Source organism: Pelodiscus sinensis, chromosome 12 (assembly GCF_052426305.1).
Source record: "Pelodiscus sinensis isolate ZL-2025 chromosome 12, ASM5242630v1, whole genome shotgun sequence".
In the NCBI taxonomy this organism is placed as follows: domain Eukaryota; kingdom Metazoa; phylum Chordata; order Testudines; family Trionychidae; genus Pelodiscus; species Pelodiscus sinensis.
In genome coordinates this window covers 4,843,135-4,868,831 of record NC_143063.1, presented here as the reverse complement: position 1 = coordinate 4,868,831, position 25,697 = coordinate 4,843,135, and the positions used below count along the sequence as shown (strand labels likewise).

The window sequence follows — 25,697 nt, the reverse complement described above, 5'->3', positions numbered from 1 at the left end:
TATTGCTCCTCCAGCACAGCGCAGCACAGATGTAATCTGGTTACAGGAACTGGGCTAGGATGCTCAGGCCCCCTTGAGATGGGGGAGACTGGGCCCCTAAACTCCAGCCCCTTCCCCTAGGCTCTCCTCCATGCTCACAGACAGCCAGCCACCAACTCACTAACTTCCAGCCCTGCCCCCCAGCCAGGGCAGCCTCCACCTTCCTTTGTTCCTCTCCATGGGGGGTGTCTGGCCACTGGTTCAACAAGTTTGGCATTAGCTTTGCATAATGAGGTTTTCCCTGCTGGGTCTTGCTCCAGACAGCAGGGGTCACCACAGCCCAGCAAGTACCCCCACTACGTCACACTAATGAAGTGGGGATTTAACTCTCCCCCGTTTCATTAGCATAAAAATGGCTGCCGCTTTTTTTCCGCACGGAGCTTTGTCGGAAAAAAGCGCCAGTCTAGACGCTGATCTTGTGGAAAATAAAGCCTTTTCCGAAAGATCCCTTATCCCTCTATGACAGAGGACTCCTTGGGGTGCTTCCCAGAGTGCTGGCAAAGCCACTGACACTTTCCTCTTGGCTCTATGGGGTTTCTCACCACCCCGTCCTCTGGGCCAGATCTCCTGGTCTCGCCCAGCCAGGGCACAGGAGCCCTCCCTCCCATCCACCCAAGAGCAATACAGACACTGAATCCCTGCGGGTCTGAGGAGAGTGCAGTTTCAGGCACAGCTTCTGGGAACCCAACCCCCAAATAAATTGTTCCCGCGAGCCCCCTTTAACAGTGAAAGGAGGATGGACACACTGATTGCTCCCCAGGTCACAATTGTTGACACGACGCTTGCTAGTAAATACAAGTGATTTTATTAAGTACACGCCGTGGGATTTAAGTGGTTGCAGGTGAGAAAGGGCAGAGCAAAGTGAATTGCAAATAATGAGAAGCACATCGGTCGTTCTCACACACTCGAGCTTCTTACAAACTCACCCTCCAACTGTTCTTATTTCAGAAAAACTGGGGTATTTTTCTTTATTTTTCGTTTCGGTTTGAATGGCTCTGTGTGAATCTCTGCTTCCCCTCTGAAAACTGTTCCTAGAGATTTTCTCTGTGTTTTCATTTGTTTTCCTTACTTGCTCTGTCACAGCGCGCAACCAAGTCTGTGTTATCCAGTGTAGCTTTTCTTTGGTAAAAAAAATCACTTTTTTTAGGTCAATATTTGCTTCTTGTGTCCTGAAAGGTCAGCAGCTCTGTCTGTGTCTCTGTCAGTTAGTAAATCTTTGACCCTGGGGAGTTCTGGAAGCAGAGTCTGTAGAGACAACTTTTTCCTTCCGGCCTCCAAATTCTGCACTCCGAGTGGGGATCAGCCCCTGACACGGAGTGTCCCATCTCTGCACTAGAGCTGCAGAGGTGCAGCCTGGCTACCTGGCTGAGACAGTCCTACCCCACAGGCCTGCTGGGCAGGCGCCAGCTGGAGGTGGCTAGAAAGGCCGGTGGCGAGCTCAGTCAGGGCTGACGGACGGGGACGGAGGTGCTGCTGGGGCTCCTGAGGAGCAGCGCAGGGGCACCCAGACGCCATCGCCAGTCAGCAGGGAACCGCAGCAGATGCCCCAGTTTGGAGGAAAGAGACGGCGCAGACAACAAGGGTATGTCTACACTACCCTCCTAGTTCGAACTAGGAGGGTAATGTATGCATACCGCACTTGCTAATGAAGCCCGGGATTTGAATTTCCCGGGCTTCATTAGCATAAGCGGGGAGCCGCCATTTTTAAATCCCCGCTGCTTCGAACCCCGTGTAGCGCGGCTACACGGGGCTCGAACTAGGTAGTTCGGACTAGGGTGCCTATTCCGAACTACCGGTACACCTCGTTTCACGAGGAGTACCGGTAGTTCGGAATAGGACCCTAGTCCGAACTACCTAGTTCGAGCCCCGTGTAGCCGCGCTACACGGGGTTCGAAGCAGCGGGGATTTAAAAATGGCGGCTCCCCGCTTATGCTAATGAAGCCCGGGAAATTCAAATCCCGGGCTTCATTAGCAAGTGCGGTATGCATACATTACCCCGCTAGTTCGAACTAGCGGGGTAGTGTAGACATACCCCAAGAGAGGAGCTGGCAGAAAGCAGCTCAGGCGGGGAGTTGAACCCCAGGTGCTCGGCGAGTTTCTACTTGATTCCCCCAGAGCTAGTGGTGCCCCCTCCAATGCTGACAGGGCGCTGGACTGGGACCCGGTGGAGCGGGCGCCCTGGGTCCCCTACCCCTCCGCACCAATCCCACTAGGAGTTATTGCCTCCGGCTGCTAGGCCGCACTGCCCTGTGTGAAGGGAGCTGCAGTGCTGACTTGGAGCATCGTGGTGCATGCGGGGTTGACCACGAAGTGAGGGGCCTCAGAGGCCGGACACCCCCTCCGGAGGGGAGCAGGGGGGCTCTCCCCGTGACACGGCTGTGTGCCCAGTGTGCAGTGGGGCCGTGGCCTGACACTAAGAGGGGTTGAAGCCCCCTTCCCCCCCACAGATGCAGCATCCTCCCTGTAGTGGTGAGTTCCCTGCGGGACAGCTCCAGTGTCACTTACAGCCAGAGACACGCTGCGGCTCCTCTCCTCCCGGTGGCTCTTCCGGAGCGCGTCCAGCAGCTGCTGCAGCACCTGCCGGGGGAGCTGTGGTTCTTCCCCCACGGCCTTCCACAGCTCCCTGGCACCTCTGCAAGGTGAGAAACCAAATTCAGAGCCTCCCTGCTTGGCCCCCTCCTGCCTCCCCAGGGAGAGGCTGGGAAGGGGGTGGGAAAGGGGCTCTCAAAAGAGACCCTGGGGGTCAGGGAAGCTGAGGCAGGAGAGTTCCTTCCACAAGCTCTGCATTTATTCCCTTCCCTTAGCAGCCGTCCCCTCGGGAGCTGGGCCTGGGCATCTTCTCTTAGGAGGCCGGGGCAGCCCTGTGCCCAGCAGGGAGCTGGATCCATCCCTGTCTCCGGCCAGGCCCTTCCTGCGCTCTGCCTTGGCAGGAGGGGGGAAGGGAAATCAGGGACTGAGTTGGTAACAGCCTCTCCCTACCTGTCCCATGGCAGCGCGTGGGCCACACAGGCGGGAACCACGTCCCGGGGGTGGGCGCGAGCCAGCAGGGCGATGGTCCCCAGCGCGGCTCCTCTGGCTCTGGGATCCTCGACGTCGCGCAGCCAGCTGAAAATCTTTCCCACGACGTATCCAATCTGGAGGGAGCCACACAGCTGAGGGGGGATTGATCGAGAGCGGCCTCCTGCCAGGCCGCCCCCCCGGCAGACGGCGCTGGGGGAAGGGCAGGAGCGTCACCGGCATGGGGCCGAGGGAGAAAAGGCCCCGTTGAGAGGCCTGTCGGGAACGTGACCCCTGAGTCTTTTCCCCAAGAGACCTGCCTGGCGAAGGGCCCAGGGCTCTGCCTGGCTGAGAATTCCCAGCAGAGCCAAGTGCAGCAACGCGGCCGCACGTCCCACGAGGCAGGTTGGTTCTAGGGGCCCTGGACAAGGCCTTCGGCTGGGGTCATTTGCTGACCCTGCTGCTGCCCCCAGTGCAGCCTTGGGAAGTCAACAAGCCGCTCTGGGCACCAGTTCCCGGGTGTCTCGCGGGTCAAATTCCTGCCTCCCCGGCGGGCGATGGGGCTTAATTGAGCAGGGGAGCGACTGATGCTCAGAGCCTCCTAGAAAGGGGCTGAGCCGACCTGCCCCGCACCCTGACCCTGTGCCCCAGGGCCGGTTTCCTCAGAGCCAGTTCTCCCAGCCCCTGTCTCCACATGCCCTGCCCCTCGCCGGGCGTCTCTTACTCGCTCCATGCGGGCGCTGTGCTGGGACACGGTGGCTCTCGGCGCCTCCTCTGCCGCCTGAAAACTCTCCAGGGCGGGGGCTGTCAGAGCCTTCAAGGCTTCCAGCAGCAGGGCTGTGGGCTGGGCTGAGGCAGGCGGCTCCCCGAGGGTCTGCAATGAACAGGGACAGAGCCTGTTGGGACTGAGCATTTCCGCTGGGCAGCTGCCCTGGGACACTCGCTCCCTGGGGGCTGGCAGGGCCTAGTGAGCACGGAGGAGCCACCTGAGACCTTTTGTGGAGCAGCCTCACCCGGTGCCGAGGGTTCTCCCATCTCTCAGCCCTTCCCTGGTCCCCTCTGCCTGAGGAGAAATGGGAGCCTCTCAGCGGGGCAGGGACCCCAAGGGCCACCCCACTTCCGACATTCCCTGCATCCCCCTCCATAGAGCCCCTTGTCCTAGGCAGGTTTCTCCCCTAAGTGACCGGGGATTTGTGGCTGGTTCTTTGGGACCGGCAAGACCCGTTCGGGGTAGGTGGGATTGGGTTCTAGATCCCCTCACCTGTGTGTTAGGCCCAGGGCTGATTGGGGCACAGAGGGAACTGTGGTGTCTGAGGGGTTTTGCGCGGTCTGACTGGTTTGTGACCTGTTTGGGAAGGTCTCTGGTCTGGGGCTGTAAAGCGTCCTTGTGTTGAGCAATTCACCCTGAGCCAACACCCTTAGCAGTGCACAGACCTGGCCTGGTCCGTCACAGTGGGATAGTCGGCAGGATCCTCAGATCTTGGTCAATTAAGCTTTGGATCAGACCCTCAAGTGGTTCTAAATTTTATTTTTGGGTGTAGAGAGTTTGATTGGTTAAAGAGCAGCTGCAATGAGTCAGCAACTACATGAGAGTCTTGACCGAGAGGCTCTAGAAGATTTGTGATTGGAGCCAATCACTGAATTCAGAGAGAAAGCTTTTAAGCTGGAACTGAGGTCTTTGCTAATACGAAATGACCAGCAGGGAAGGGAGCAGTGCCCACCCGGTGCCAGGGATGCTGTTGCAGATGAAATTAGAAAGCAGCAGGCATTGAAGGAATCGAGCTGGAACATGGGAAGGCCCTTGCCGACGTGCGTCGAAAGGCGAGGGAGGCGGATGCCGAAGTGAAGCGAAAGGTGAAGGAGGCAGATGCTGAGAGGGAGCGAAAGGTGAAGGAGGCCAGGGCTCGCTGACAGGACATCGCATTCCATCCTCACTAGGCCCTGCCTCGCCCAGCGCCTAGCAGAGCCTATGGGGCCAAGGGGGAGATGCAGAGGCAGATTCAGGAGGCTGTGGAGAGCATGCTGGCCATGGGCATCCCCTATTGTGATGGTGCCTAAAAAGGACAGGACCACGAGGCTCTGCATGGACGAGAGGAAGCTGAATGCTGTCACGCAGCCTGACCCCTTCCCCACACTCAGAATAGAGGATCTGTTGGACACGCTGGGGGGAGGGGACTGTGTTTATAAGTACTCTGGTCCTGACTAGGGGTACTGGCAGAGTCCCCTAGATGCTGATGCATGGGACAAATCTGCGTTCATAGTGGAGTCGGGCCTGTGTGAGTTCAAGGTGCTGCCCTTTGGCATGCGGAATTCCAGGGCCACCTTCCTGGGGCTGATCACGGAGGTCCTGCAGAGCCCATTCCAGCACTTATTTTGATGACCTGGCCATCTTTAGTAACTCCTGGCGGGATCACCTCAGTCACATAGGGGCGGTGCTGCGGCGGCTCGGGGAAGCCAACCTGATTGTCAAGGTGTCCAAATGCAGGATGGGGGCTGCCGAAGTGACTGTCTAGGGCACAGGGTGGGCAGTGAGTGGGAGCGCCCTGAACCCCTGAGGGTGGAGGCCATTAAGAACTGGCCTATCCCTCAAAGCATAAAGAATGTCTTGGCCAAGGAACCTGTGCTGGCCAGCCCGGATTTCAACATCCGACATCGGGCTGGGGGCGGTGCTGATACAGGATGGGGTAGGTGACAAAAGGCACCTCGTGACCTTCCTCAGCAAAAAGCTGTGCCCCCCGGAGAAGCATTATGCTACAATTGAGAAGGAGAGTTATGCCATCGTGTGGGCTGTCAAGCAGCTCAAACCCTATCTGGACAACAGGAGGTTCACTGTGCTGAGCAGCCATGCCTCGCTGGCTTGCCTGCAGAAGGCCAACGGCACCAACTCCAGGTTGCTCCACTGGAGTCTGGTCCTTCAGCAGTACGACACGGACATATTCCACGTAAACGGGAAGGAGAATACTGTGGCAGATGCCTTGTCTAAGGCGGGGGGACCCATGTGATGCCCTCACTGATGTTACTGGCATCACTTCCTGCATCAGTTTTGTGTTGGGGGGTGTCACGTTACTGGCTTTTAAGGGGATCAGACAGGTCACTGTTGCACCCAAGGGCGGGGGGGAAGGGTTGTCCCAAAGTCTGTACCAAGGAGGCCATGTGAGATGTCAAATGAAAGCTTGTGCTCTACTGACTGTGTGTGTGTTATTCATCTACTTGTGTGATATCTGTAAGTGGATTTATAAATATGTAACCTGTGTTGATGCTGGAAGATTCTCTGTCTGAGAAAGAACAATGGGCCAGAAATGGTCAGTCAGTGACTATGCTAATTAGCAAGTCTCCAGGGATAAGGCTCTCAGAGAGGCTAATACACACCTGAGGAATGTGTCTGCAAACCAGCCCATATCATGACTGCTGCCGTGGGACACAGGGATAGGTCACTGGGCCATGTGACCTGCTCCAGCTTGGAAGAGACCAGGAATGGATATAAAGTGCTATGAGGCAGACTCCATCTTGCCTTCAGTTCTGCTACTAATTCCAGATGCAGCCTTGCGAGGAACAGCGCGCTGGGAAAATCGTTGGCTCATCCTGACATAGGATGTACTCCAGAGACTTTTAAGATAGCAGTTTGTAACATCTCTGCTAAGAGCCTGCGTCGAGAACTTGGTGATTCAGTGCATGTCATGTATTCTCTTTCACAGCCTTACTCTCGTGCTTTAGATTCTAAAGGATTGGCCCAGTGCCATCATGTGGGTAGATCCAAAGTGTAAATTGACTGGGGATTTGTGGCTGGTTCCTTGAGAAAGGAAGACCCATTCAGAGTAGGACGAGAACCCCAGACCGAGGGCTCTGGGCCAGTCCCCAGTGCCAGGCCCATTCTGCTTCTGCTGTTCACAGGCAGGTGTGATGTTGGTGCTGGAAGTTACCACCCGGGCGCTGCGCTTGTATTTCAAACGTGGGCTACTGGGAGAGCTCAGCTGGAGGCTTGGCCAAGCCCTGTGACAGGGTCTTTCATAATCAGGACAGGAACATCCGGTGACTAAGACGTGAACCAATGTCTCCTGTTCCTAGCCCTCAGGTAGTGCCAATCACAGCTGATGAGCTTTGCTGTGAATGTTCAGCATGCAAGCCGTGGCTGCTGCCTAAAAAGAACTGAGTCAGGCCTGGAGCGGTGACTTGCTCATGGGACAGACTCCATCTTGGGACAGACTTTCACAGGAGAACAATGGGATTCCCACCCCATGGGCAGGGGGACAAAGGGGCTCTGAGGGGTCCTCCATTTTCATCTTCATTCCTGTCTTCACTCTGGCAAATCCACTATAAAGGATCTCGGCCACAAACTGAAGCCTGAAGTGGCCCCAGAGTGGTCGGCAGGGAGACTCGCTCCTTCAGTCTCAACTACTTCCTGTCCTGCCCGTTCGTGCCAGTTCGGTGGTAGCGCCACACGCTGCCGGGTGGGGAAGGCAGAGGGCGCTTCAGAAATACATCCAGCCTAGGAGAGGACGTACTCCTGAAACTTGCCCTAAGACAGCCGTTCATTTCATCTCCTACACGCCGGCACAAAGAACTTTGCATTCGGTGAATGTGATTTGAGTCCTTTAACAATATTAGGCTCAACCTTTTTTTTCTTTCTTTTATTAATAAACCTTCCTATTTTCAATTCTATGGGATGGGCACTGCAAGCTCTTTTCGGTAAGCTCTGAGGTTTCAATTGACCTGGGCGGGTGACTGGCTCTTAAGGATCAGAGGAACCTGTTTGGATTTGATGGGATTTGTTTTCATAACCTCTCACCTGTATGTAGTAACAAAAGGGCCTGACCGTGGAGGCCTAGTGTGAGGCCTAAGACCTGAGCAACCGTCAATGCTTTGCTAACATAAAGCAAAGCTAAGCAGTGAGCAGAAGGCAGGTCCTGCAGACAGAAGCTTGGGAAGGACAGGGCTGCCGATATTGCAGAGGTCCGAGGCACAGGCCATGCACGCAAACATTCCGGGAGGATGGTAACAGAACATTTCCCTGCAGAAACAGCTCGGTCCCAGCACACTCCCCGTAGACAAGGGACTTACCGACCCAGCTTCAGCACAGGGTCGGGATGACAGCACTATGGATAGGGATGTTTGGATCAAACCACCAGGTACAAGGTAATTGGTTGTGTCTAGTAGGTTCGTCTGGAGGTGTCAACCTAATACCTTTAAGGGTGGCAGCCTGGTACATAAAGAAGTGACGTGAGGGCTACTAACTGTGAGGGCGTCGTATTTGACAATAAACCTGCTGGTTTGATTGCAAACCTTGCCTGCATCTGTCCTTTCTGGGGGCTCTTGGAGATCTCCTGTGTTGACCCAAGTGCACGGGGTCTACCTCTCTAGATTAGTGGTTCCCGAACTTTTCAGCATCACGCCCTCTTTTTGATTTTTGAGAAACCCTCATGCGTCCCCCCAATAGCAGAAAAACTTATGGGGGCAGAGGTTGATGGGGGGCTGGGTCGCCTCGTGCCCCCCTTGGAATTTCTTCACCCCCCCCCTACGAGGGCATGCCCCCGCAGTTTGGGAACTCACATCTAGATGACGGGAGAACAGGCACCCACACACGCAGCCGAAAGTTTGTCATCACCAACGGAGAAGGGGACCTGTCAGGAGCACCCCGGGACAACCCTGACCAGACGACACTGAACGCTGGCAGTACGAGCCCTGGCAGATACGACGCTGCAGATGGGGCGGTGCGGGTGGTGGCCCAGAGGGCAGGAGTGTCTAAGGGGGTTGCTTGCAGGGCTTCTTGCTAGCCAGGGTGGGGAACAGAAGTTCCATTTGGGGCTGGTTTGGATCCTTGCAGTGGAGAACCCCCCGTTCTGGGCTCTCAGTAGCCCTGTCTCTGAGCAAAGTGCCCTGACTGGCCCCTGGGTGCGGTGCCCCCAGAAATCCCCCGTGTTACAAGGCTTTATTCAGGGGAGCTGGTCACAAGGGTGAGTGTTTCCTTTCGGTCCCTGGGCCGGAGGGGGGCAGGTCATTCTCCTCTGAGAGACACCGGCTCCGGGAGATAGTCACACGCCCCGCAGGGGACGCTTTCCACTGGCTCAGCCACAAGCCTCATTTGTAAGTGTTTCCTGTTACAGACTGGCTCGGCTATCCCTTTGAGACTTATCTACCCAGTGTCCTCTTCCCCCCTACCCCTCAATTTTTTTCCTCCGCTCCGTCCCTTATTTATTCTTGGTTCTGGACTGGACTTCCCACAGGCTGGTCATCTGAACAAGTGGGCTGTGCCCCTAAAGCCCATGATCCCATCTACATGGTTTGTGAGTCTATAACGTGCTACCGGACTCTGTTGTTTTTTAAGTTTTTACCATAGTCATGTAGGAGCTGCTCCTTTCTAATGGGATGGGCTGGGGGGCTGGTTCCTCCTCTTCGCTCTGGTCTGCCTGGTTCCTCGTCGTCTCGGAGAGCTCCGTCTGCATCCCTGGAGCAGAAGGAAACATTGGTTTGAATGTGGTACCCCTGGGCGACAGGGAAGGGAACTGGGCCCAGAGCCCTGACGTGACTTGCCCAGGGTCACACACAAGGTGCTTGCAGGGCTGAGCAGAGAGCGCCGCTCTCATGACTCTGAGCTGGGTGCTCTCCCCACTGGGCTTCCTCTAACCTAGGGGCAGCGTCTCTCCCATGGCGTGTTCTGCTCTCCCCGGTCTCGCCCCCTTCCTGGCAGTGACGGGAACAGGCCTCATTTCGCCTGTGAGCCCCCAGGAAGTGATGGCCCAGCCCAGCCCAGTTCCCAGCTGTGAGCTGCTGAGACTGTGGGATGGGGTGACCCTCTGGCTCCTTTGTAATGGTTTTGTTCATTATCTAAGCTCAGTTGCTGGTGTCCACACTCAATACCCAGCACCCCCAGGCTGAAGCCTCGATCCCCAGCACGGGCTGAAGTCCCAAGGCCTGGGAACCCCTCGGGGCTCAAAGCAGAGGTTGAGGGGCTGAAGCCAAACGGGAGCTGGGATTGGCAGGGCTGGATCCCGAATCCCCAGTGCTCACCGTGCAGCAGAAGCCGCCTGCGCCCCTGGGCAGACCTGGGGATGGTGCCCGAACGTCAGTGGAAGTGCAGGGCAGTCGCAGGGACAGACCCACCCTCCTCTCTCCCTGCCCCTGGCAGTTTGGAGCCGGGAAGCCAGAGCCGGGCAGGGCAGGGCGGCTTCTCCTCTGTCTGGTGCCCTGGTGCAGGCAGCCTGGCTGTTCCCTCCTCTCCAGCAGCTGCTGCTGGTGCAGGGGTTGGAGCTGCCCCTCAGCTCCCATGCAAGGTTCCCTGGAAGTCGCGTCCCTGCGCGGGCGCGAATCCCTTTTCTGCTCTCTGAGCCCCTCACGATCCAACCTGCAGCCCCTGACAAGTGCCGCATGGGGTGGCAAGACAAGCACATGTCCCCCAAGCACCCTGGGCAGGGAGGTGTCACGTTGCTGAATTGGAGGGAAGCAGCCAGATCGCTGCTGCACCCCTAGGTGGGGGTGTTGGCCCCAGAAATTGGTGTGGGGGGAGCCATGTGGGGTGTTGAGTGGGAGATTGTTGTTTGTTGATCTTACGTACACTATTTATGTGAGTGTATAATGTCTGTGTGTGTAGGTAGGAATCTGTAATCTGTGTGGAAGCTGAATATTTCTGTGAATGTGGTTAAGCATGGCTATGGACAGGCTGAGTAGCAAAGCCCTGTGGAACAATGACTCTCAATAGGCTATGGACACACCCAAAGAATGGGATTTGTCACCTGAGGGCAGCCAGCAGGAAATACAGAGATTGGCCTCTGACCAGGTGACTTGCTGCAGACTAGAAGAGGCCAGGAAGGAGGTATAAAGAGGCCATGTGGTCGATGCCATTTTGTTCTCAGCTCAGCACTTCATCCCAGAGGCAGCACTGCAGGGATTGAAGAGCCCAGAAGACCTGTGAACCCATCCTGATCTCAGGATGTGCAATAAGAACTTTTAAACCAGCAGCTGCAACACCTCTGCTAGCGCCTGCATCAAGAACTGGGAGATTCGGTGCATGTAACGTACTGTACTTTAATAACCTTACTCTCATGCTTTTCTTTCTTGTGTTAATAAACCTTTAGTTTTAGATTCTAAAGGATTGGCCCAGCGTGATTTGTGGGTAAGATCCAGAGGGTAAATTGACCAGGGATCTGTGGCTGGTTTCTTGGAACCGGACAGGACTTGTTCGGGGTAGGTGGGATTGGGTGCTAGGACCCCCCACCTGTGTATAGGCCCGGGGCCATCTGGGGCACGGATATTGCTGGGGTGTCGGAGGGGTTTTGCTCGGGAGGCTTCAGGCAGGCAGCTGAAGCGCTCTGTGGGACTGGTTTGTGGCCTGTTTGGAGAGGTCACCAGTCAAGGGGGCTGTAAGAAGCCCCGGATTTGAGCAATTCGCCCTGAGCGGATGCCCTAAGCTGTGCCCAGACATGGCCCGGTCCGTCACAGGAGGGCAAGGGCCCGAGCTGGGGATGCCGCTGCCAGTGAGTGTGGGGGGCCATGGCCCTGCTGCCAGCCCCGGACTCTACCCCACTAGTTCCCAGGCCCCATCGGATGGAGAAAGCGGTGGGGCAAGGGCAGGGCAAGGTCACGGAGGAGGTGGGGCCTGGGGCAGAGGGCGGTTCTGTCCCTTTTACAGGCTGGGGGAAAGGTCACGTGGCTGGTGGCCCCCGTGTCACCCTCCCTGGTCAACCCTGATTACGCCTGTACCTGAGGGGACCCCCTTAGCCAGGCCCCCATAACCCCCTTTCTCCCGCTGTGCCTGGCAGTTTTTACAGCACACGGGGTGGGGGGAGGGGGAAGAACCCGCATCATTTTTATTAATTTCCTTGAACTCGCTTGAATTTGAGCGATTTTACCAGGTGTCCCGCACTCCCCACAGGGCAATTGGTTCTCAAAGGTTTTGACCCTGGACCCATCCCCCTCAACGCACAACTTTCCCTGGATCACCAGCCACCCCCCCAGGGGAACAAAATGCCTTCGCTTCGCTCTAAAAACCTTAAATACTCAATTATTCATATTAAACGACTGGAGCTATAATATGGGGGGGAGGTGTGGGGGTGTATAACCGGTAAGAAAGGAGACTTTATTAATGAAAATCAAAATAAGTAACTAAATCAGGAGCTTTAACTTTATCATGTTAGTTCACCAAACATCAATTTATATAACTAAAATATTAATTTATGTCCAAAACAAGTGGCTTCAATATTCTCTTTATTTATGGCAGGGGTGGGGAAACTTCTCTGGGTTGGGGGCCATTGATCCCCAGAAAAATCAGTCGGGGACCAGAAAAAAGTGAGAGGGAAAAACCCTCCAAACAGCAAAAGCAATAAAACATCCCCCACTGCTGTGGCCACCACTGCAACACTTCACTCCTCTGCCGCTCCAGCCTCAAGGGGAGCAGGGGAGAGAAGAGAGGAGCAAGAGTCAAGGCTTCCCATGGGGCAGATTAACTCTTTTGACCGGGGATAGTAGATTTTGTGCTCCCTAGGCTTTGGGTGAGGCCAAAATGAGGGGTTCAGTGAGTGGGAGGTGGCTGCCAGGGCATGGGATGAGGACAGTGGTGCAGGCGGGCGTGGGAGGTAGAGTGCTGGAGCGGGCTGGGAGTTTGGGTGAGGTCTGACCAGGCGAGAGGGTGCAGGAGGCAGCTGGGAGGGAGGGTGTGCAAGGGGGCCAGCCCCTCTCTGCCAGAGCATCAGGCACTCGCTGGATTCCAGCGTCTGAGGAGCCCATGGCTGCCCCATGAGAAGCCCTAACGCTCCAGGCTTGTAGAGTGACTGGTGGGAGTGTCCCTCACATGCTCCCCAGTCACCGGGCGGGTTGTAGACTCACCTGTGAGATCTTCCTGGCTGTTGTCTGGGCTCTCCTGCAGCTTCTCCTCCTCTCGCTCTTCCTGGTCCTCCACTGAGTTCTTCGTCTTCCTGGTCTTCTTCAGGGAGAAGTGTGTCCATCTTGTGGGCGAGGAAGCTGTTGTCTCCTCCTCAGCCTCTGCCAGGGAGCTGCCACACTGGCCACAGACACAGAGTTTTTTCAGGCCAGATAGGAGCTTCCAGGAGCCTCTGGTTTTCTTGGGCTCCTCTGGCAAGGCCTGCTCCTCCTGGCTGAGGCCGGAGCATGCCTCGGCTGCTGCAGGTTGGACCACCACCCTGAGCACCTGGCTGTGTCTGTGCTCCCTCGAGGTGAGTCTTCGCAAGAGGCAACGCAGCCTGGAAGAAAAAGAAGGAGCCAGTGGGGTTTTTCTGTCCTTCCGGAAAGGCAGGGAAATAGTCTGCCCAGGAGTCACACATAAGAGCGGTCTCCTGAACCCATCCGCTCCTGTAAGAGCCAGAGCTCGTCCATAGAACCCAGCCAAAGGTGAAGACACATGGGGCCGGCAGTGACACAGGGATTCTTGTGGGGAATTTCTAGGGCCTGTGTTGTGCAGGAGGTGAAACTCGGGGAGCAGGGCTGTGCCTTCCGGCCTTACAGCCTGGGACTCTAGGAGCTGATGACCCTAAAGTTGTCTTGAAGTGCTGGTGAGAAGGTTGCTGTTCATACGATAGGAGGGGCTTTGTCTGAGGTCTGTCTATCTGTTTGCTGGTTTGCTTGTTTGCTTGTTTGTTTGTTTGTTTATAAAAAGGGGATTTTCTACAGAAATGCTGTTATAGAAGTGGCTGAAGTTCATCCTACATTTACTCTTAAGCTTTGTCTAGACTACAGGCTTCTTGCGTAAGTAGCTTTTTGTGGAAGAGATTGTCTGCAAAAACTTCTTGCACAAGAGAGCATTGCTTTTTCACTACTCTTTTGGAGTAGGTCTACACTAGCCACCCTAGTTCGAACCAGGTGGCTAATGTAGTCATTCGAACTTGCAAATGAAGCCCGGGATTTAAATATCCCAGGCTTGATTTACATGTTCCCGGGCGCCGCCATATTTAAATGCCCGGTAGTTCGAACTACCTGCCCGCGGCTACACGCGGCACGGGCTAGGTAGTTTGAATTAAAGCTCCTAATTCGAACTACCATTACTCCACATTACTACTCGTAGTGTGGACACACCGAAAAAGAGTATTGAAAAAGCAATGCGCTTTTGGGAACGAGAGCGTCCAAACTGCCTGGATGTTCTCTTGTAAGTAAGCAGTGATTACTATGGATAGAATGGCTACCAGGGCACCCGTGCTTTTTCCTCTTCCCTTTTCTTGCACAAAATACCCCTCTAGCCTGTCCTCACACACATTTTTGCAAAAAACTTTTTTGTGAAAAGGAATTATTCCTCGTAGACTGAGGAATACCTAGACCGGGAAAACACCTCTGTTCTTTGGTTTTACTTGCGCAAAAAAGTGCTTGAGATGTGGACGGACGTTTTTGACCAAAAACTCTGCAGTGTAGATCTAGGCAGCACTCACCATCCTACCGGTGGCAGGGAAGCTGCTGCTGGTGGCGGGTTTGGTAGGGGGATACGGGCTGATCCAGGCAGCTCTCTGCTGTCCCCAGGGCTGGTAGTGGGGCCAGAATCGCATGGTGGCTGTCCAGCTGCTCCTGGGACAGGGCCACGTGGGTTGACTGATTTAACATGACTACTCTGTAAACTGTCCATGAACTGTATTCCTTGTTTGGGGAAGTCGGCAAAGAGCCAGAAGAAACTTGCCTATCTAACTGGAATGAGTTTGGATTCTAGCTGTGATGGACTGGGCTACAGTGGATGAAATCCAGGCAGTTCACTATCTTTTAGAAGCTACCACAGCCAATAGTAATTATTCAGTGAAACCAGATGTATTGCAGCTTTTTCTTAAGCAGTTCTGACTCTCACTGGGCCTCAGAGACTGATCATTTTGGAATCAGTTTTGCTTTGTGAAATCTTCCTCAGTGGTTGGAGACTCCTTTCTGAGGGGGACGGAGGCACCCACCTGTCACCCTGACAAGTCATCTCGGGAGGTGCGGCCTGCCAGGGGCCCGTATCTGAGACATTACAGAGGCATTGTCGAGGACAATCCGGCCCTCTGACTACTACTGTTGGAGGCAAAAGAGGAGCGAGGGGAGAGTTAAAATGGACGTTGTTCTCTTTCTCACCCGTTAATGATGTCATTCGGTTCCCTAAACTGTTAAAGTGTTATCTGTTAACCCCCTCTCCCTTCCCTGAGTGAGTGCACAAGAATGTCTAAGGTGGACACAGAGGCGGGAAAACTCTGAGGTAAACAGCAGGAGTAAACAACAGTGCACAGGGCCCGAGAGGCCCAGAGACACAGAAGCTGCATGTGGCTGATCCTAAAAGGAGAGAGGGACAGACACACAGTGGGTTGACCACCAAGTGGAGCCTCCCAGAACGCCCTGCGCTCGGATCGCCTGGCCAGTGGACCTGCTTGGGAGCCAACTTGGGAAGATCAAACAACATGAACTGCCTTCTGCTCGCCTTATCATCCTGCATCCTCTCTTTCAATTATGAACTGGAATATAAGCCTGGAAACCAAAATGTGGGAGCTTATTGCCTTTCTTGCCTGCCTTTGTCTTTACCAGATGACTCACCGGAGGATGAGGATGAAGCAGTTGCGCTTATTACAAGCACTCTTACTGCAGTTACAAGAGAGCAATTCCAAGCTGCTTGTTCAGCATGTCCAATTCAACAAAAGCTACAGGAATTTCTGACAAAGAAATGGCCCAGTAACCCTAAAAGCCTTGACCCAGTTTTGCTGCCTTATTTTAGAATTCGGGATGAACTTTCTTTGTTTGATGGCTGTGTGCTACGAGGTACACACTGGCTACTTGTGCCAGAAGAATTACAGCCAAAACTCATACACCTGGCACACGATACTCATCAAGGTATTGCAGAACGAAACACCGACTAGGAGATCTGTATTGGTGGCCAGGGATGGACTCCCAAACTGAAGCAATCCTAAAATCCTCTGTCACTTGCCAAATGCATGATAAGACAGCAGTGACATGTACCCCACCATTGCAGCCTGTTCCTCTTCCTGATTCTGCATGGGAAAAAGTTGTGATTGACATCGTATGACCCTTTGAAACTGCTCTCATTGACTGTCATTATGCCATCACTTTAATAGACTATTTCAGTAAATGGCCTGAGGTAGCGTTTACATCGCAAGTTTCTTCTGCTACAGTAATTAAGTTCCTCTCTACAGTTTTTAGCAGGGAAGGTAACCCCAAAGAACTGGTTTCAGATAACGGTAGTCAATTTACTTCCATGGAATTTGAAACTTTTCTAGCAGAGAGAAACATTTTACATAGAAGATCATCCCTGTATTACCCTCAAGCCAATGAGGAAATCAAAAGGTTTAACAGAAGTTTGAAAGAGAGTTTGCAAACAGCTAAACTGGAAGGGCGCTCATGGATAACCTTCACTACTGATTTCTTGCAAGCTTACAGGGCCACACGACGTGCCACAACGCAAAGATCACCAGCAGAGTTACTGCATGGAAAACAGATGAATACTAAATTGAACATTGCTGAATTATTAAAGGCGAGGCCTGATGCACCAAATGAGGATGCTATGAGAAAAAACAGTTGAACAGAAGCGAGCAAAGTATAAGGCTTTCACAGACAAAAGACGGGGTGCAAAGGAACCGAAGTTTGAGCGTGGTTCCTTTGTTAGAGTAAGAAAACCTGGAATTTTACGCAAAGGGGACCATAAATTCACATCTCCTCTTAAAATCATAGGGAAGAAAGGACCTTACGCCTATCGACTTTCTGATGGGCGGGTATGGAATGCTTCTTCTCTTGCACCTAGAGGAGACGATGCCAACACACAGCCCGCATTGTATGACTTCACCATAGCACCAACACAACAAGACACTGCACTGGACCCGGGGTTTGAGAGATGGTCTGTCAGACATAAACAACCACCTGTCTGGACTAGAGGCTGTTATGTCGTATTTACAGTGTTTTCAATGTAAACAGTATAGTGGCTTCTTCCATATTTGTTGCTGTGGTTAGAACAACAATGTTTCTTTTATAATTGGGAGAGCTTCTTAAGAGAGGAGGGAATGTGGTGTTTTAGATGCTGCTTGTAATTATTAGGACTGGGAGCACTGGCTGTTGGGAATCTGGAAGCCCAGGAAACAGGAAGGAGGGGGGAGGAGATGGGCCAAGCCTGAGTGAGAGCTACAGAGGGGAGCAGCAGCAGCTTTGGAAAGAGGTTTCACCTTTGTTAAATAAAGGCCTGTGGAAGTGTGTTACTACCTTGCTTGCATGATACAACAAGCTTGCTCAGGAATAATAGGCTCGAGAATGCAGGGAGCAATCAGGAATTCAAAATCACAACTGGATTTGTGGCTAGCAAGGCATGTGAAGGGTAACAAGAAAGGTTTCTCCAGGCATGTTAGGAGTAAGAGAGTGATCCCTCTAAAAAGGGATGTAAATTAGACATTTCGGAACTGCAAATGAAGGCGGGATTTAAATTTACACCCCTTTGAGAAAAGGGATGTAGTCTAGACACAGCCCAAATGTCTAGAAAACGTGATTCACGTGGGGAGACTGAAAGAATTGGTCTTGTTTTGTTTAGAAAAGAATAGACTGAGAGGGGACATGAGAGCAGTTTTCCAGTGCTGACTGTGAATGTGGCTTTAGTCTTGTGGAGAATATTGAAACTAAATTATGAACCAGATAGAAAGATCACCTGGGAATGCTAACGAGGATCAATTTTCACTCTGCCAGTGAGGATATGTCTACACTACAAAGTTAATTCGAACTAATGGCCGTTAGTTCGAATTAACTTTCATAGCATCTATACATACAAACTGCTTAATTTGAACTTGGTAAACCTCATTCTGGCTGTGTCCAGACTCCATGCCTCCGTCGACGGAGGCATGTAGATTAGCCAGATCGGAAGAGGGAAATGAAGCCGCGATTAAAATAATCGCGGCTTCATTTAAATTTAAATGGCTGCCCCGATCTGCCGATCAGCTGTTTGTCGGCAGATCGGGAGAGTCTGGACGCGATGCCCCGACAAAGAAGCCTTTCTTCATCGACACAGGTAAACCTGGTTTCACGAGGCTTACCTGTGTCGATGAAGAAAGGCTTCTTTGTCGGGGCATCGCGTCCAGACTCTCCCGATCTGCCGACAAACAGCTGATCGGCAGATCGGGGCAGCCATTTAAATTTAAATGAAGCCGCGATTATTTTAATCGCGGCTTCATTTCCCTCTTCCGATCTGGCTAATCTACATGCCTCCGTCGACGGAGGCATGGAGTCTGGACACAGCCTCTATGGGGAATAATGCCTAATTCGAAATAGCTAACTCAAAATAAGTGCTGTGTAGACACTTATTTTGAATTACAGGGCCTCCAGCCCTTCCCAGTTCCCCCTGGTGGCCACTCTGGGCCAAGCCAGGAAACTCCTCTCCTCTCCCCCGGCCCCGGGGCCCTTAAAGAGGTAGACTCTTGCCAGATGGCACTTACCAGAGCCAGGCCTGCCAGCAGTCTCTGCCCCTGACCCAGTGGCCCCAGGATGAGCCAGGCAGCCAGTGCCAGCCAGCTCTCCCAGGCCCAGTCCCCCAGCACCCAGGGGCCAGCCAGGGGCCGTAGACGGTGTGCGCCCTCCTGGACTAGTGCAGAGGTCATGGACCTCATTGAGGTTTGGGGCAGGCCCCCAACGTCCATGATCTCTGCACTAGGCAGAGGAACGCGGCCATCTATGGCCACATAGCGGCCACCCTGGCCCGAAAGGGACACAGGCGCACCCAGGAGCAGGTGCGCCTGAAAGTCAAAGAGCTGCAGCAGGGTACGCGAGGGCCACCAGGGGCGGCGCCGCAGCAGGGGCTGCCACCTGCCCCTATTTCCCCACCCTCGACCAACTCGTGGGGGGCGGGGCAGTCCACGCCAGCCCAGGAGGCAGCGAGCCGGGGCTGGAGGGCCCTGACCCGGGCACACCGGAGGGGCCACCACCAGCTGTTCCGGCACCGCAGTCGGCAGGGTCGTCCAGGGAGGCCATACCACGTAAGTGCTAGCACTGTCCCCTGCCCGGGGGGGACGGCAGGCGGGGGGGAGACCAGGGACGCGCATGTGGGCCATGCCTCCCACGGATCACACAGCCACCTGTGCACGTGCAAGCACGCGCCATGCCACCCTTGGGCAGGTGGCTCCAGCTGCATGACACCCAGGGGCCATAGCCCAATAGGCACATGCGTGTGTGAAGAGACCTGACACGCTCCCAACCCCGGGGTGGGACCCAGCAGGACGCTCTCCCTTCACACGCCCACTCTACACAGAAGCAGGGGACATCTCCCCCCCACCCCGGCCACACTATACACGGCACAGGGGCCTGGGTGCCGTCTTGGGGCAGCTCCCAGTCCCGGGGAGAGCCAGACATCCTGACCATGGCCTCTGTGCAAGCACAGCGGCTCTGACGGTGCAGGGCACGGTCACATCATCCCCTGTGTCCCCAGGGAGAACTGACCACTTCTTTTCTTTCTCTACAGCTGCACCAGCTGCTCGTACCACTCCGCCCGGGACATGCTCCCGCACCTGCAGCCTGCTCTGGGCCACCACCACACGGCAGGAGTACTGGGACCAGCCCCTGGGGGCCCTGCGAGCCCTGCACCGCACCGTCCAGGCCTGGATGCTGAAGGACCTGAAGCTCCACCAGGAGCACCTTGCAGAGGACCGAGTGAGGAACAGTCACCTGCAGGTCCTGCTGCAGAGCATGGTGTCCCGTGCCGGTCCTGCGCCTGCTGCACCCCAACTACTGTCCCTTCTCCCACTCCTGCCCCCCTCCCACCTCTTCCTCCTCAACCTCTACACCCTCCTCCTCAATATCCACACCCCCCACCTCAACCTCTGCACCCTCCTCCCCATTGCCCCGGGGATGCCGAGGCCCCCTCCCTCGCCATACTGGGAGGCGGTTGGCCCAGTGAGACCCCCACCCCTGATCCCTGAGCTTCCCCTCCCCCTTCTTCCCCTTGCTTCCCCCTTCCAGCTCCCTCCTCCCAATTTTCTCCCTCCCCTCTCCTACCCTCTCTCCTGTCCTCTCCCGCCTCCTTTCCCCCATCTCCCCACAGTTTCATTCCCACTCCCCAGTTGTGTTCAATAAAGAGAGTTGTTATTTTTGAAAATACGTGTCTTTTATTTGACATCAGGAAGGGTGGGCTAGGGAAGGGTAAGTGGAAGGACGAGAGGGGGGAATGTGCACAAGCCCCCGGTGGGGCAGACCGGGGAGACTGTTAGCGCTCCTCGGGGTGGAAGCTCTCCCGCAGGGCCCCCTGGATCATGACAGCCCCTCGATGGTCCTCCCGGATGGCAGCCTGCAGACAGTGCAGCCAGGCTGCTGTCAACGTGTCCGCGAGACGCAGCAGAGTCCCCGGGGGCAGGTCTGGTTCCATGTTGCAGAGTGCCGTGGTGTCCCGAGTGAGGGCAGGCAGAGCACTCCGAGACACAAATGCTTTGCTGTCCCTCAGCGAGGTAGACCAGCAAGCAGAGAAACCTGAGAACTGTCTGTCCAAGATGGGGGGTCGGGTCCCTTTAAGCACAGCCCTCGGCTAACCTGAGGCAGCAGCCCCACACACTAAGTCCGACCCTGATGCCCTGCTGGCACTGGTTCCAGCCAGCCTTACCTTCGATTCAGGGTCCACTCAATGTGGACGTGCTATTTCAAATTAGAAAAATTCCAATTCGAATTAGTTTTTGTGTCTAGATGCGTTATTTCGAATTACCTTAATTCTCATGAACTAATTGAATTAAGTTAATTCGAAATAACGCTGTAGTGTAGACATACCCTGAGGGAGATGGAAACCCTGACGCTGTGTAGCAACACTGGAAGAATTGGAACGGCAGAAAAGAAAAGGTTCGTCATGATGACTAGCAGCAACTAACTTCCCATCATCAGCTAGAAGCTGTGATTAGTGGTCTTCTAAATAGAGCAAAGAAAAGAAGGAATTTTCTGTGTCAAAACCAAAAGTTTAATTTTATGTTTCACAAGTCACAGCAACAGACTCTCGATGCACTTTTTGCCCATAGAAAGATGCTCATGTTTTTTTTCACATGTGTAAAGCCAAGAGACATAATCTTTAATTTCAAGCATAAACTGTAACAACTATTTCTTTTCACGTGTTAATAGGAATGATAACAGAATTTGTTTGGTATGTCACGAAAAAGGTTAATTTTGAGTTATGTCTCAAAGGAAGAGAAACTTCTAAGATACCAAATGGCTACTGAACATTTTGCAATATTTATTTTCTTTGGTTTTAATTTCATATTCAACAAACATTTAAATTCAGGCACCTTGTCAATTTTCCCTTCCTGTAGTTTCTTTCTTCCGTAATATTTTAAATATATCTAAGATATTTGTTAGTAACCTGTGGGTGCCACACATCTGAACAAGTGCCCATGACCTCAATATTGACCTCAAACCCCACAGCCAGCGAGGGGCCAAGGTCAAAGTGAGTAACTCTTTGTTCCCATCAAACCAAGTAAAAGAAATAAAAGCTTGTTAAGTAGCAGGTTTGAAGCACCGGAAGGACGGATTATCAGATGAAAATCCATGTAATTCCTGTCAAGCATTTCAAAATCTGGACCTCATTAGCATGGGGGAAAGAACCAGTGACCATTCAATGAGAAGTTTGACACGCTATCATTGAATCAGAAGTTAGGTTACCAAAAAATTGTGACCTAGGGCAGGGGACTGGAGTGCAGGGCTTTGGGATGTGACCTGGGTAGGAGGGGATTGTGATCTGGGGAAGGAGATTGGGAGGGGGGTGGATGCAAAGGGGGACAGGGAGTTTGGGTATGTTGAGAGGAAGGGGCAGAGAGTTGGGGCAGGAAAGGCCTGTGGTGCCAGAAGCAGGCTGTGGCCAAGAGACTAGCCTGCCTACCTGGCCATGTGCTTCATGGATAACTGAGCCGGGGGGTGGGGGGTTGGGGTATTATTAGCTGCATGATATTCCAACAAGCAGTTTGCATTGGCTAGTTTCTGCCAGAAACTGGCAAATGGGAATATGCTGAGGGCGGGGAGGCTCCTAAAAAATCCCCCCTCCCCTCCGTGTTTCTGCCTGGTTCGCGTGGCTAACTGGGGAGCCTGGCTGGGGCTCCCTGCTGCCTCCGTGGGCCAGACCCAGTGCACAGGCCGTATTTTGCCCAGGACTGTCTTAGCAGAAACTCTGGTCACCATCTATTTTCTATGCTTCTTAGTGGGGCCTGCTCTTAAACCCCACAGCTTTGTGCTCAGAACGTTGGGACTCTGGCTAGAGACAGGGGTCCAGTTGAGAATGAGTAACCCTCTGCTCCCATCAAAGCCAGTGTCACGTTGCTGAATTGGAGGGAAGCAGCCAGATCGCTGGTGCACCCCTAGGTGGGGGTGTTGGCCCCAGAAATTGGTGTGGGGGGAGCCATGTGGGGTGTTGAGTGGGAGATTATTGTTTGTTGATCTTATGTACGCTATTTATGTGAGTGTATAATGTCTGTGTGTGTAGGTAGGAATCTGTAATCTGTGTGGAAGCTGAATATTTCTCTGAATGTGGTTAAGCATGGCTATGGACAGGCTGAGTAGCAAAGCCCTGTGGAACAATGACTCTCAATAGGCTATGGACACACCCAAAGAATGGGATTTGTCACCTGAGGGCAGCCAGCAGGAAACATAGAGATTGGCCTCTGACCAGGTGACTTGCTGCATACAAGAAGAGGCCAGGAAGGAGTATAAAGAGGCCATGTGGTCGATGCCATTTTGGTTCTCAGCTCAGCACTTCATCCCAGAGGCAGCACTGCAGGGATTGAAGAGCCCGGAAGACCTGTGAACCCATCCTGATCGTAGGATGTGCAATAAGAACTTTTAAACCAGCAGCTGCAACACCTCTGCTAGAGCCTGCATCGAGAACTGGGAGATTCGGTGCATGTAACGTACTGTACTTTAATAACCTTACTCTCAGGCTTTTCTTTCTTGTGTTAATAAACCTTTAGTTTTAGATTCTAAAGGATTGGCCCAGCGTGATTTGTGGGTAAGGTCCAGAGGGTAAATTGACCAGGGATCTGTGGCTGGTTTCTTGGAACCGGACAGAACTTGTTCGGGGTAGGTGGGATTGGGTGCTAGGACCCCCCCACCTGTGTATAGGCCCGGGACCATCTGGGGCACGGATATTGCTGGGGTGTCGGAGGGGTTTTGCTCGGGAGGCTTCAGGCAGGCAGCTGAAGCGCTCGGTGAGACTGGTTCGTGGCCTGTTTGGAGAGGTCACTAGTCGGGGGCTGTAAGGAGCCCCGGATTTGAGCAATTCGCCCTAAGCGGACGCCCTTAGCTGTGCCCAGACATGGCCCGGTCTGTCACAGTGGCGTAGTCGGCAGGATCCACAGATCTTGGTCAATTGAGCTTTGGGATCAGGACCCCACGCTGTCTAAATTTGATTTTTGGTGTTGAGAGTTTGGGTGATTAAAGAGCCGCTGCGATGATCCCGGAACTATATGAGAGTCTGAGCAAAAGTGCTCTGAAGGATTTGTGCTTGGGGAGAGGCATTGCCTTTAGGAAAAGGGCGTCTAAACTAGATCTGGTAGTGCTGTTATTAACCAGAGATGTGGATGAAAAGGAGCAGAAGCAAGGCAAGGAGGCTGCTGAAAGAAGGCGGAAGGCAGATGAAGAAATTGCTAAGAGACAGAAGGAGATGGATTGGGAACTTGAGGAGAAAAAGGCAGAATATGCTGAGAGACAGAGGAGGGAAGAGGCAGAGCATGCAAAGAAGATGGCCCTAGCCAAGGAGGAAAATGCTAGACTTGACCTCCAACTTAAGAGACTAAAAGAACAAGAGAGACTGTATCCTCCTGAAGGTTCAATGTATAACTCTGTGGGTATGGGGTATGCTTATGATATGGCAGACGTATTTTACCCAGCTGATGTGATGACCCAACCCCAAAGCATGTATGAATGCAAACCTTTTGTGTTACCTGTAGCTAACAGGGAGGTTTGGGAAGGGGGTGCTTGTGGGTGTGGAAAGTTTCCTGAAGCTGGTCAGTCTCCCTGTAACCAAGGGGAAAGTGTCTCTATATGTGAGCCTGTGGGTGAGGGCCCGTCTGATGCCTCAGAGGTGAGGCTAGAATCCGAACCAGGGCAAGAAGAGCCCAGAAATCAGGGAAATGTTTCTCTGGGGCAGCCTGGAGTGGCTGGCCAGAGTGAAGTTTTAGTTGAGGAGCTGGTGGCTGGTGAGGTTTGTGGAATTGAACGTGCACAAGCTGAAATTGACTTGTGTGAAGCACAGTGTGTGCAAGCTGGCAATTTGGCTGGTGGAAGTAGCAGTGGGGCAGTAAAGGAAGCTGTCTCAGTGGCTAGCTGTATGCCTGAGATTAACCAGCGGTGTTGGGACAAGGGAGAAGCTGTCTCTGGTTGTCTGGCTGTGTGTGGGGAAGAGTTTCTTCCTGTGTCTGAGGAAGGTGCCCCACAGCCTGTGAAGGCTGAGAGCAGTGTTGTGGTCCCAGAGTTGGGTCTGGATATGGCTAAGGCCCAGGAAGGGGGTGGCCCAAGGTTTGTGTCTGCTGGGGAGAGGGATGAGGTGACTCAGGTAGAGTCAGTCAGTGTTTTACCAGAACCCCAGAGACCAGACAGTGGTGACCCTGATATTGTGCCTGATGCTGCTGTGTTGCTGGCAGAGGGGGGAGCGACTCTGTGGGAGCAGAGAGACCCCTTAGCCCGGGCACAAGAAGAGAATGAGGGTGTGTTAACTCTGGTGCCTAATGATGGTGTGGACGTTTACAGCCATCTAGAGAGTTGCACAGGGAGTGAAGGTGCTTCCGACCCTGTCTCTTGTGGGTCTGTCTGTGTGCCTGAGAGGGGATTGTCTGTGAATCCACCAGAGGGGCCAGAGATGACCCAGGGAGTAAGGGAATTGCAGGAGGAATTGGTTGTGGCTCAGCAGGGCAAGGCTGCTGCAGAGCCAGGGAAGGGTGAACTGCTGCTTAAGGAAGCTCATAGGGAGGAGAGTCCTGGCAGTGCTTGTAGCAAGCAGTTTGCTGTGACTGAGGGAGGTGACAGGGCCTTGCTGGGAGAAGGCATTCAGGAGAAAGCTCTGCCTGTAAACGGCAGCAGCTTCTTGTGTGAGGCACTTGTTTTGGTGCCTGACAGACAGAATTTGTCTGTTAACAGTGACTCCAATGACTTGGGTTTAGGGAAACCCAGTGTGGATGGTGTTGGAGAGGTCTCAGAGGGACTGAGGGTTGTTCCAGATGAGGCAGGAACAGCCAAAGAACTGGAGCAGGCTGCTAACCCAGTGACTGTGGGTGACCAGCTTTCTGGGAAGTCAGTGTGTGTGGGACAGGATTGTTCCCAGGTGAATGAGGAGAGTGGGAAGTTAGTGTCTCAGATTCAGGAGAAGGGCTGGGTAGCTAAGTATGCAGAGCAGAACAGCTGTGTGGTCACTCTCCCTAGGATGCAGGAGATGGCAGTTAAGCTCCCATCCCCGGACACAGTGGACACTCATACTCAATCAGGGAAGTTGATATCTGGTTCCATGTGGAAACAGAGGTTGGAGGTGGACAGAGGAGAGACTTGGGAGTCTACAGCTTACTGCTGTTACCCCACTGAGTGGGGGAAGGGGGAGAATTCCAGGGCCGTTGTGAGCCAGGGAGTCACGCCCAGCCAGCCCCTTGTCTTGGTCTGGCCAGAGGTTTCAGGCCTGGGGCCCTGAGGACAAGGGGGAGGGGCAGGACTTGCTTTGGCCAAGAAGATTTGCAGTTTAAACCTGAGGGGCCAAAACTGCAATGGTGTGGGGCCAGAGAAGGGGC

The 25,697-nt window shown here is 53.7% G+C and overlaps 1 protein-coding gene across 1 annotated transcript in view; it reads right to left on the bottom strand.

Moving 5' to 3' along the window:
* Positions 1–25,697, bottom strand: part of LOC149523691 (maestro heat-like repeat family member 5) — a 64,878-nt gene that overhangs the window by 1,386 nt on the left and 37,795 nt on the right. The window contains exons 10-13 of the mRNA XM_089781612.1: positions 12,853–13,226; positions 9,366–9,478; positions 3,019–3,173; positions 2,545–2,671 (exon numbers count right to left, since the gene is read on the bottom strand). Coding sequence (XP_089637738.1) covers positions 2,545–2,671; positions 3,019–3,173; positions 9,366–9,478; positions 12,853–13,226 — 769 coding nt within the window. The remainder of the gene's footprint in view (positions 1–2,544; positions 2,672–3,018; positions 3,174–9,365; positions 9,479–12,852; positions 13,227–25,697) is intronic.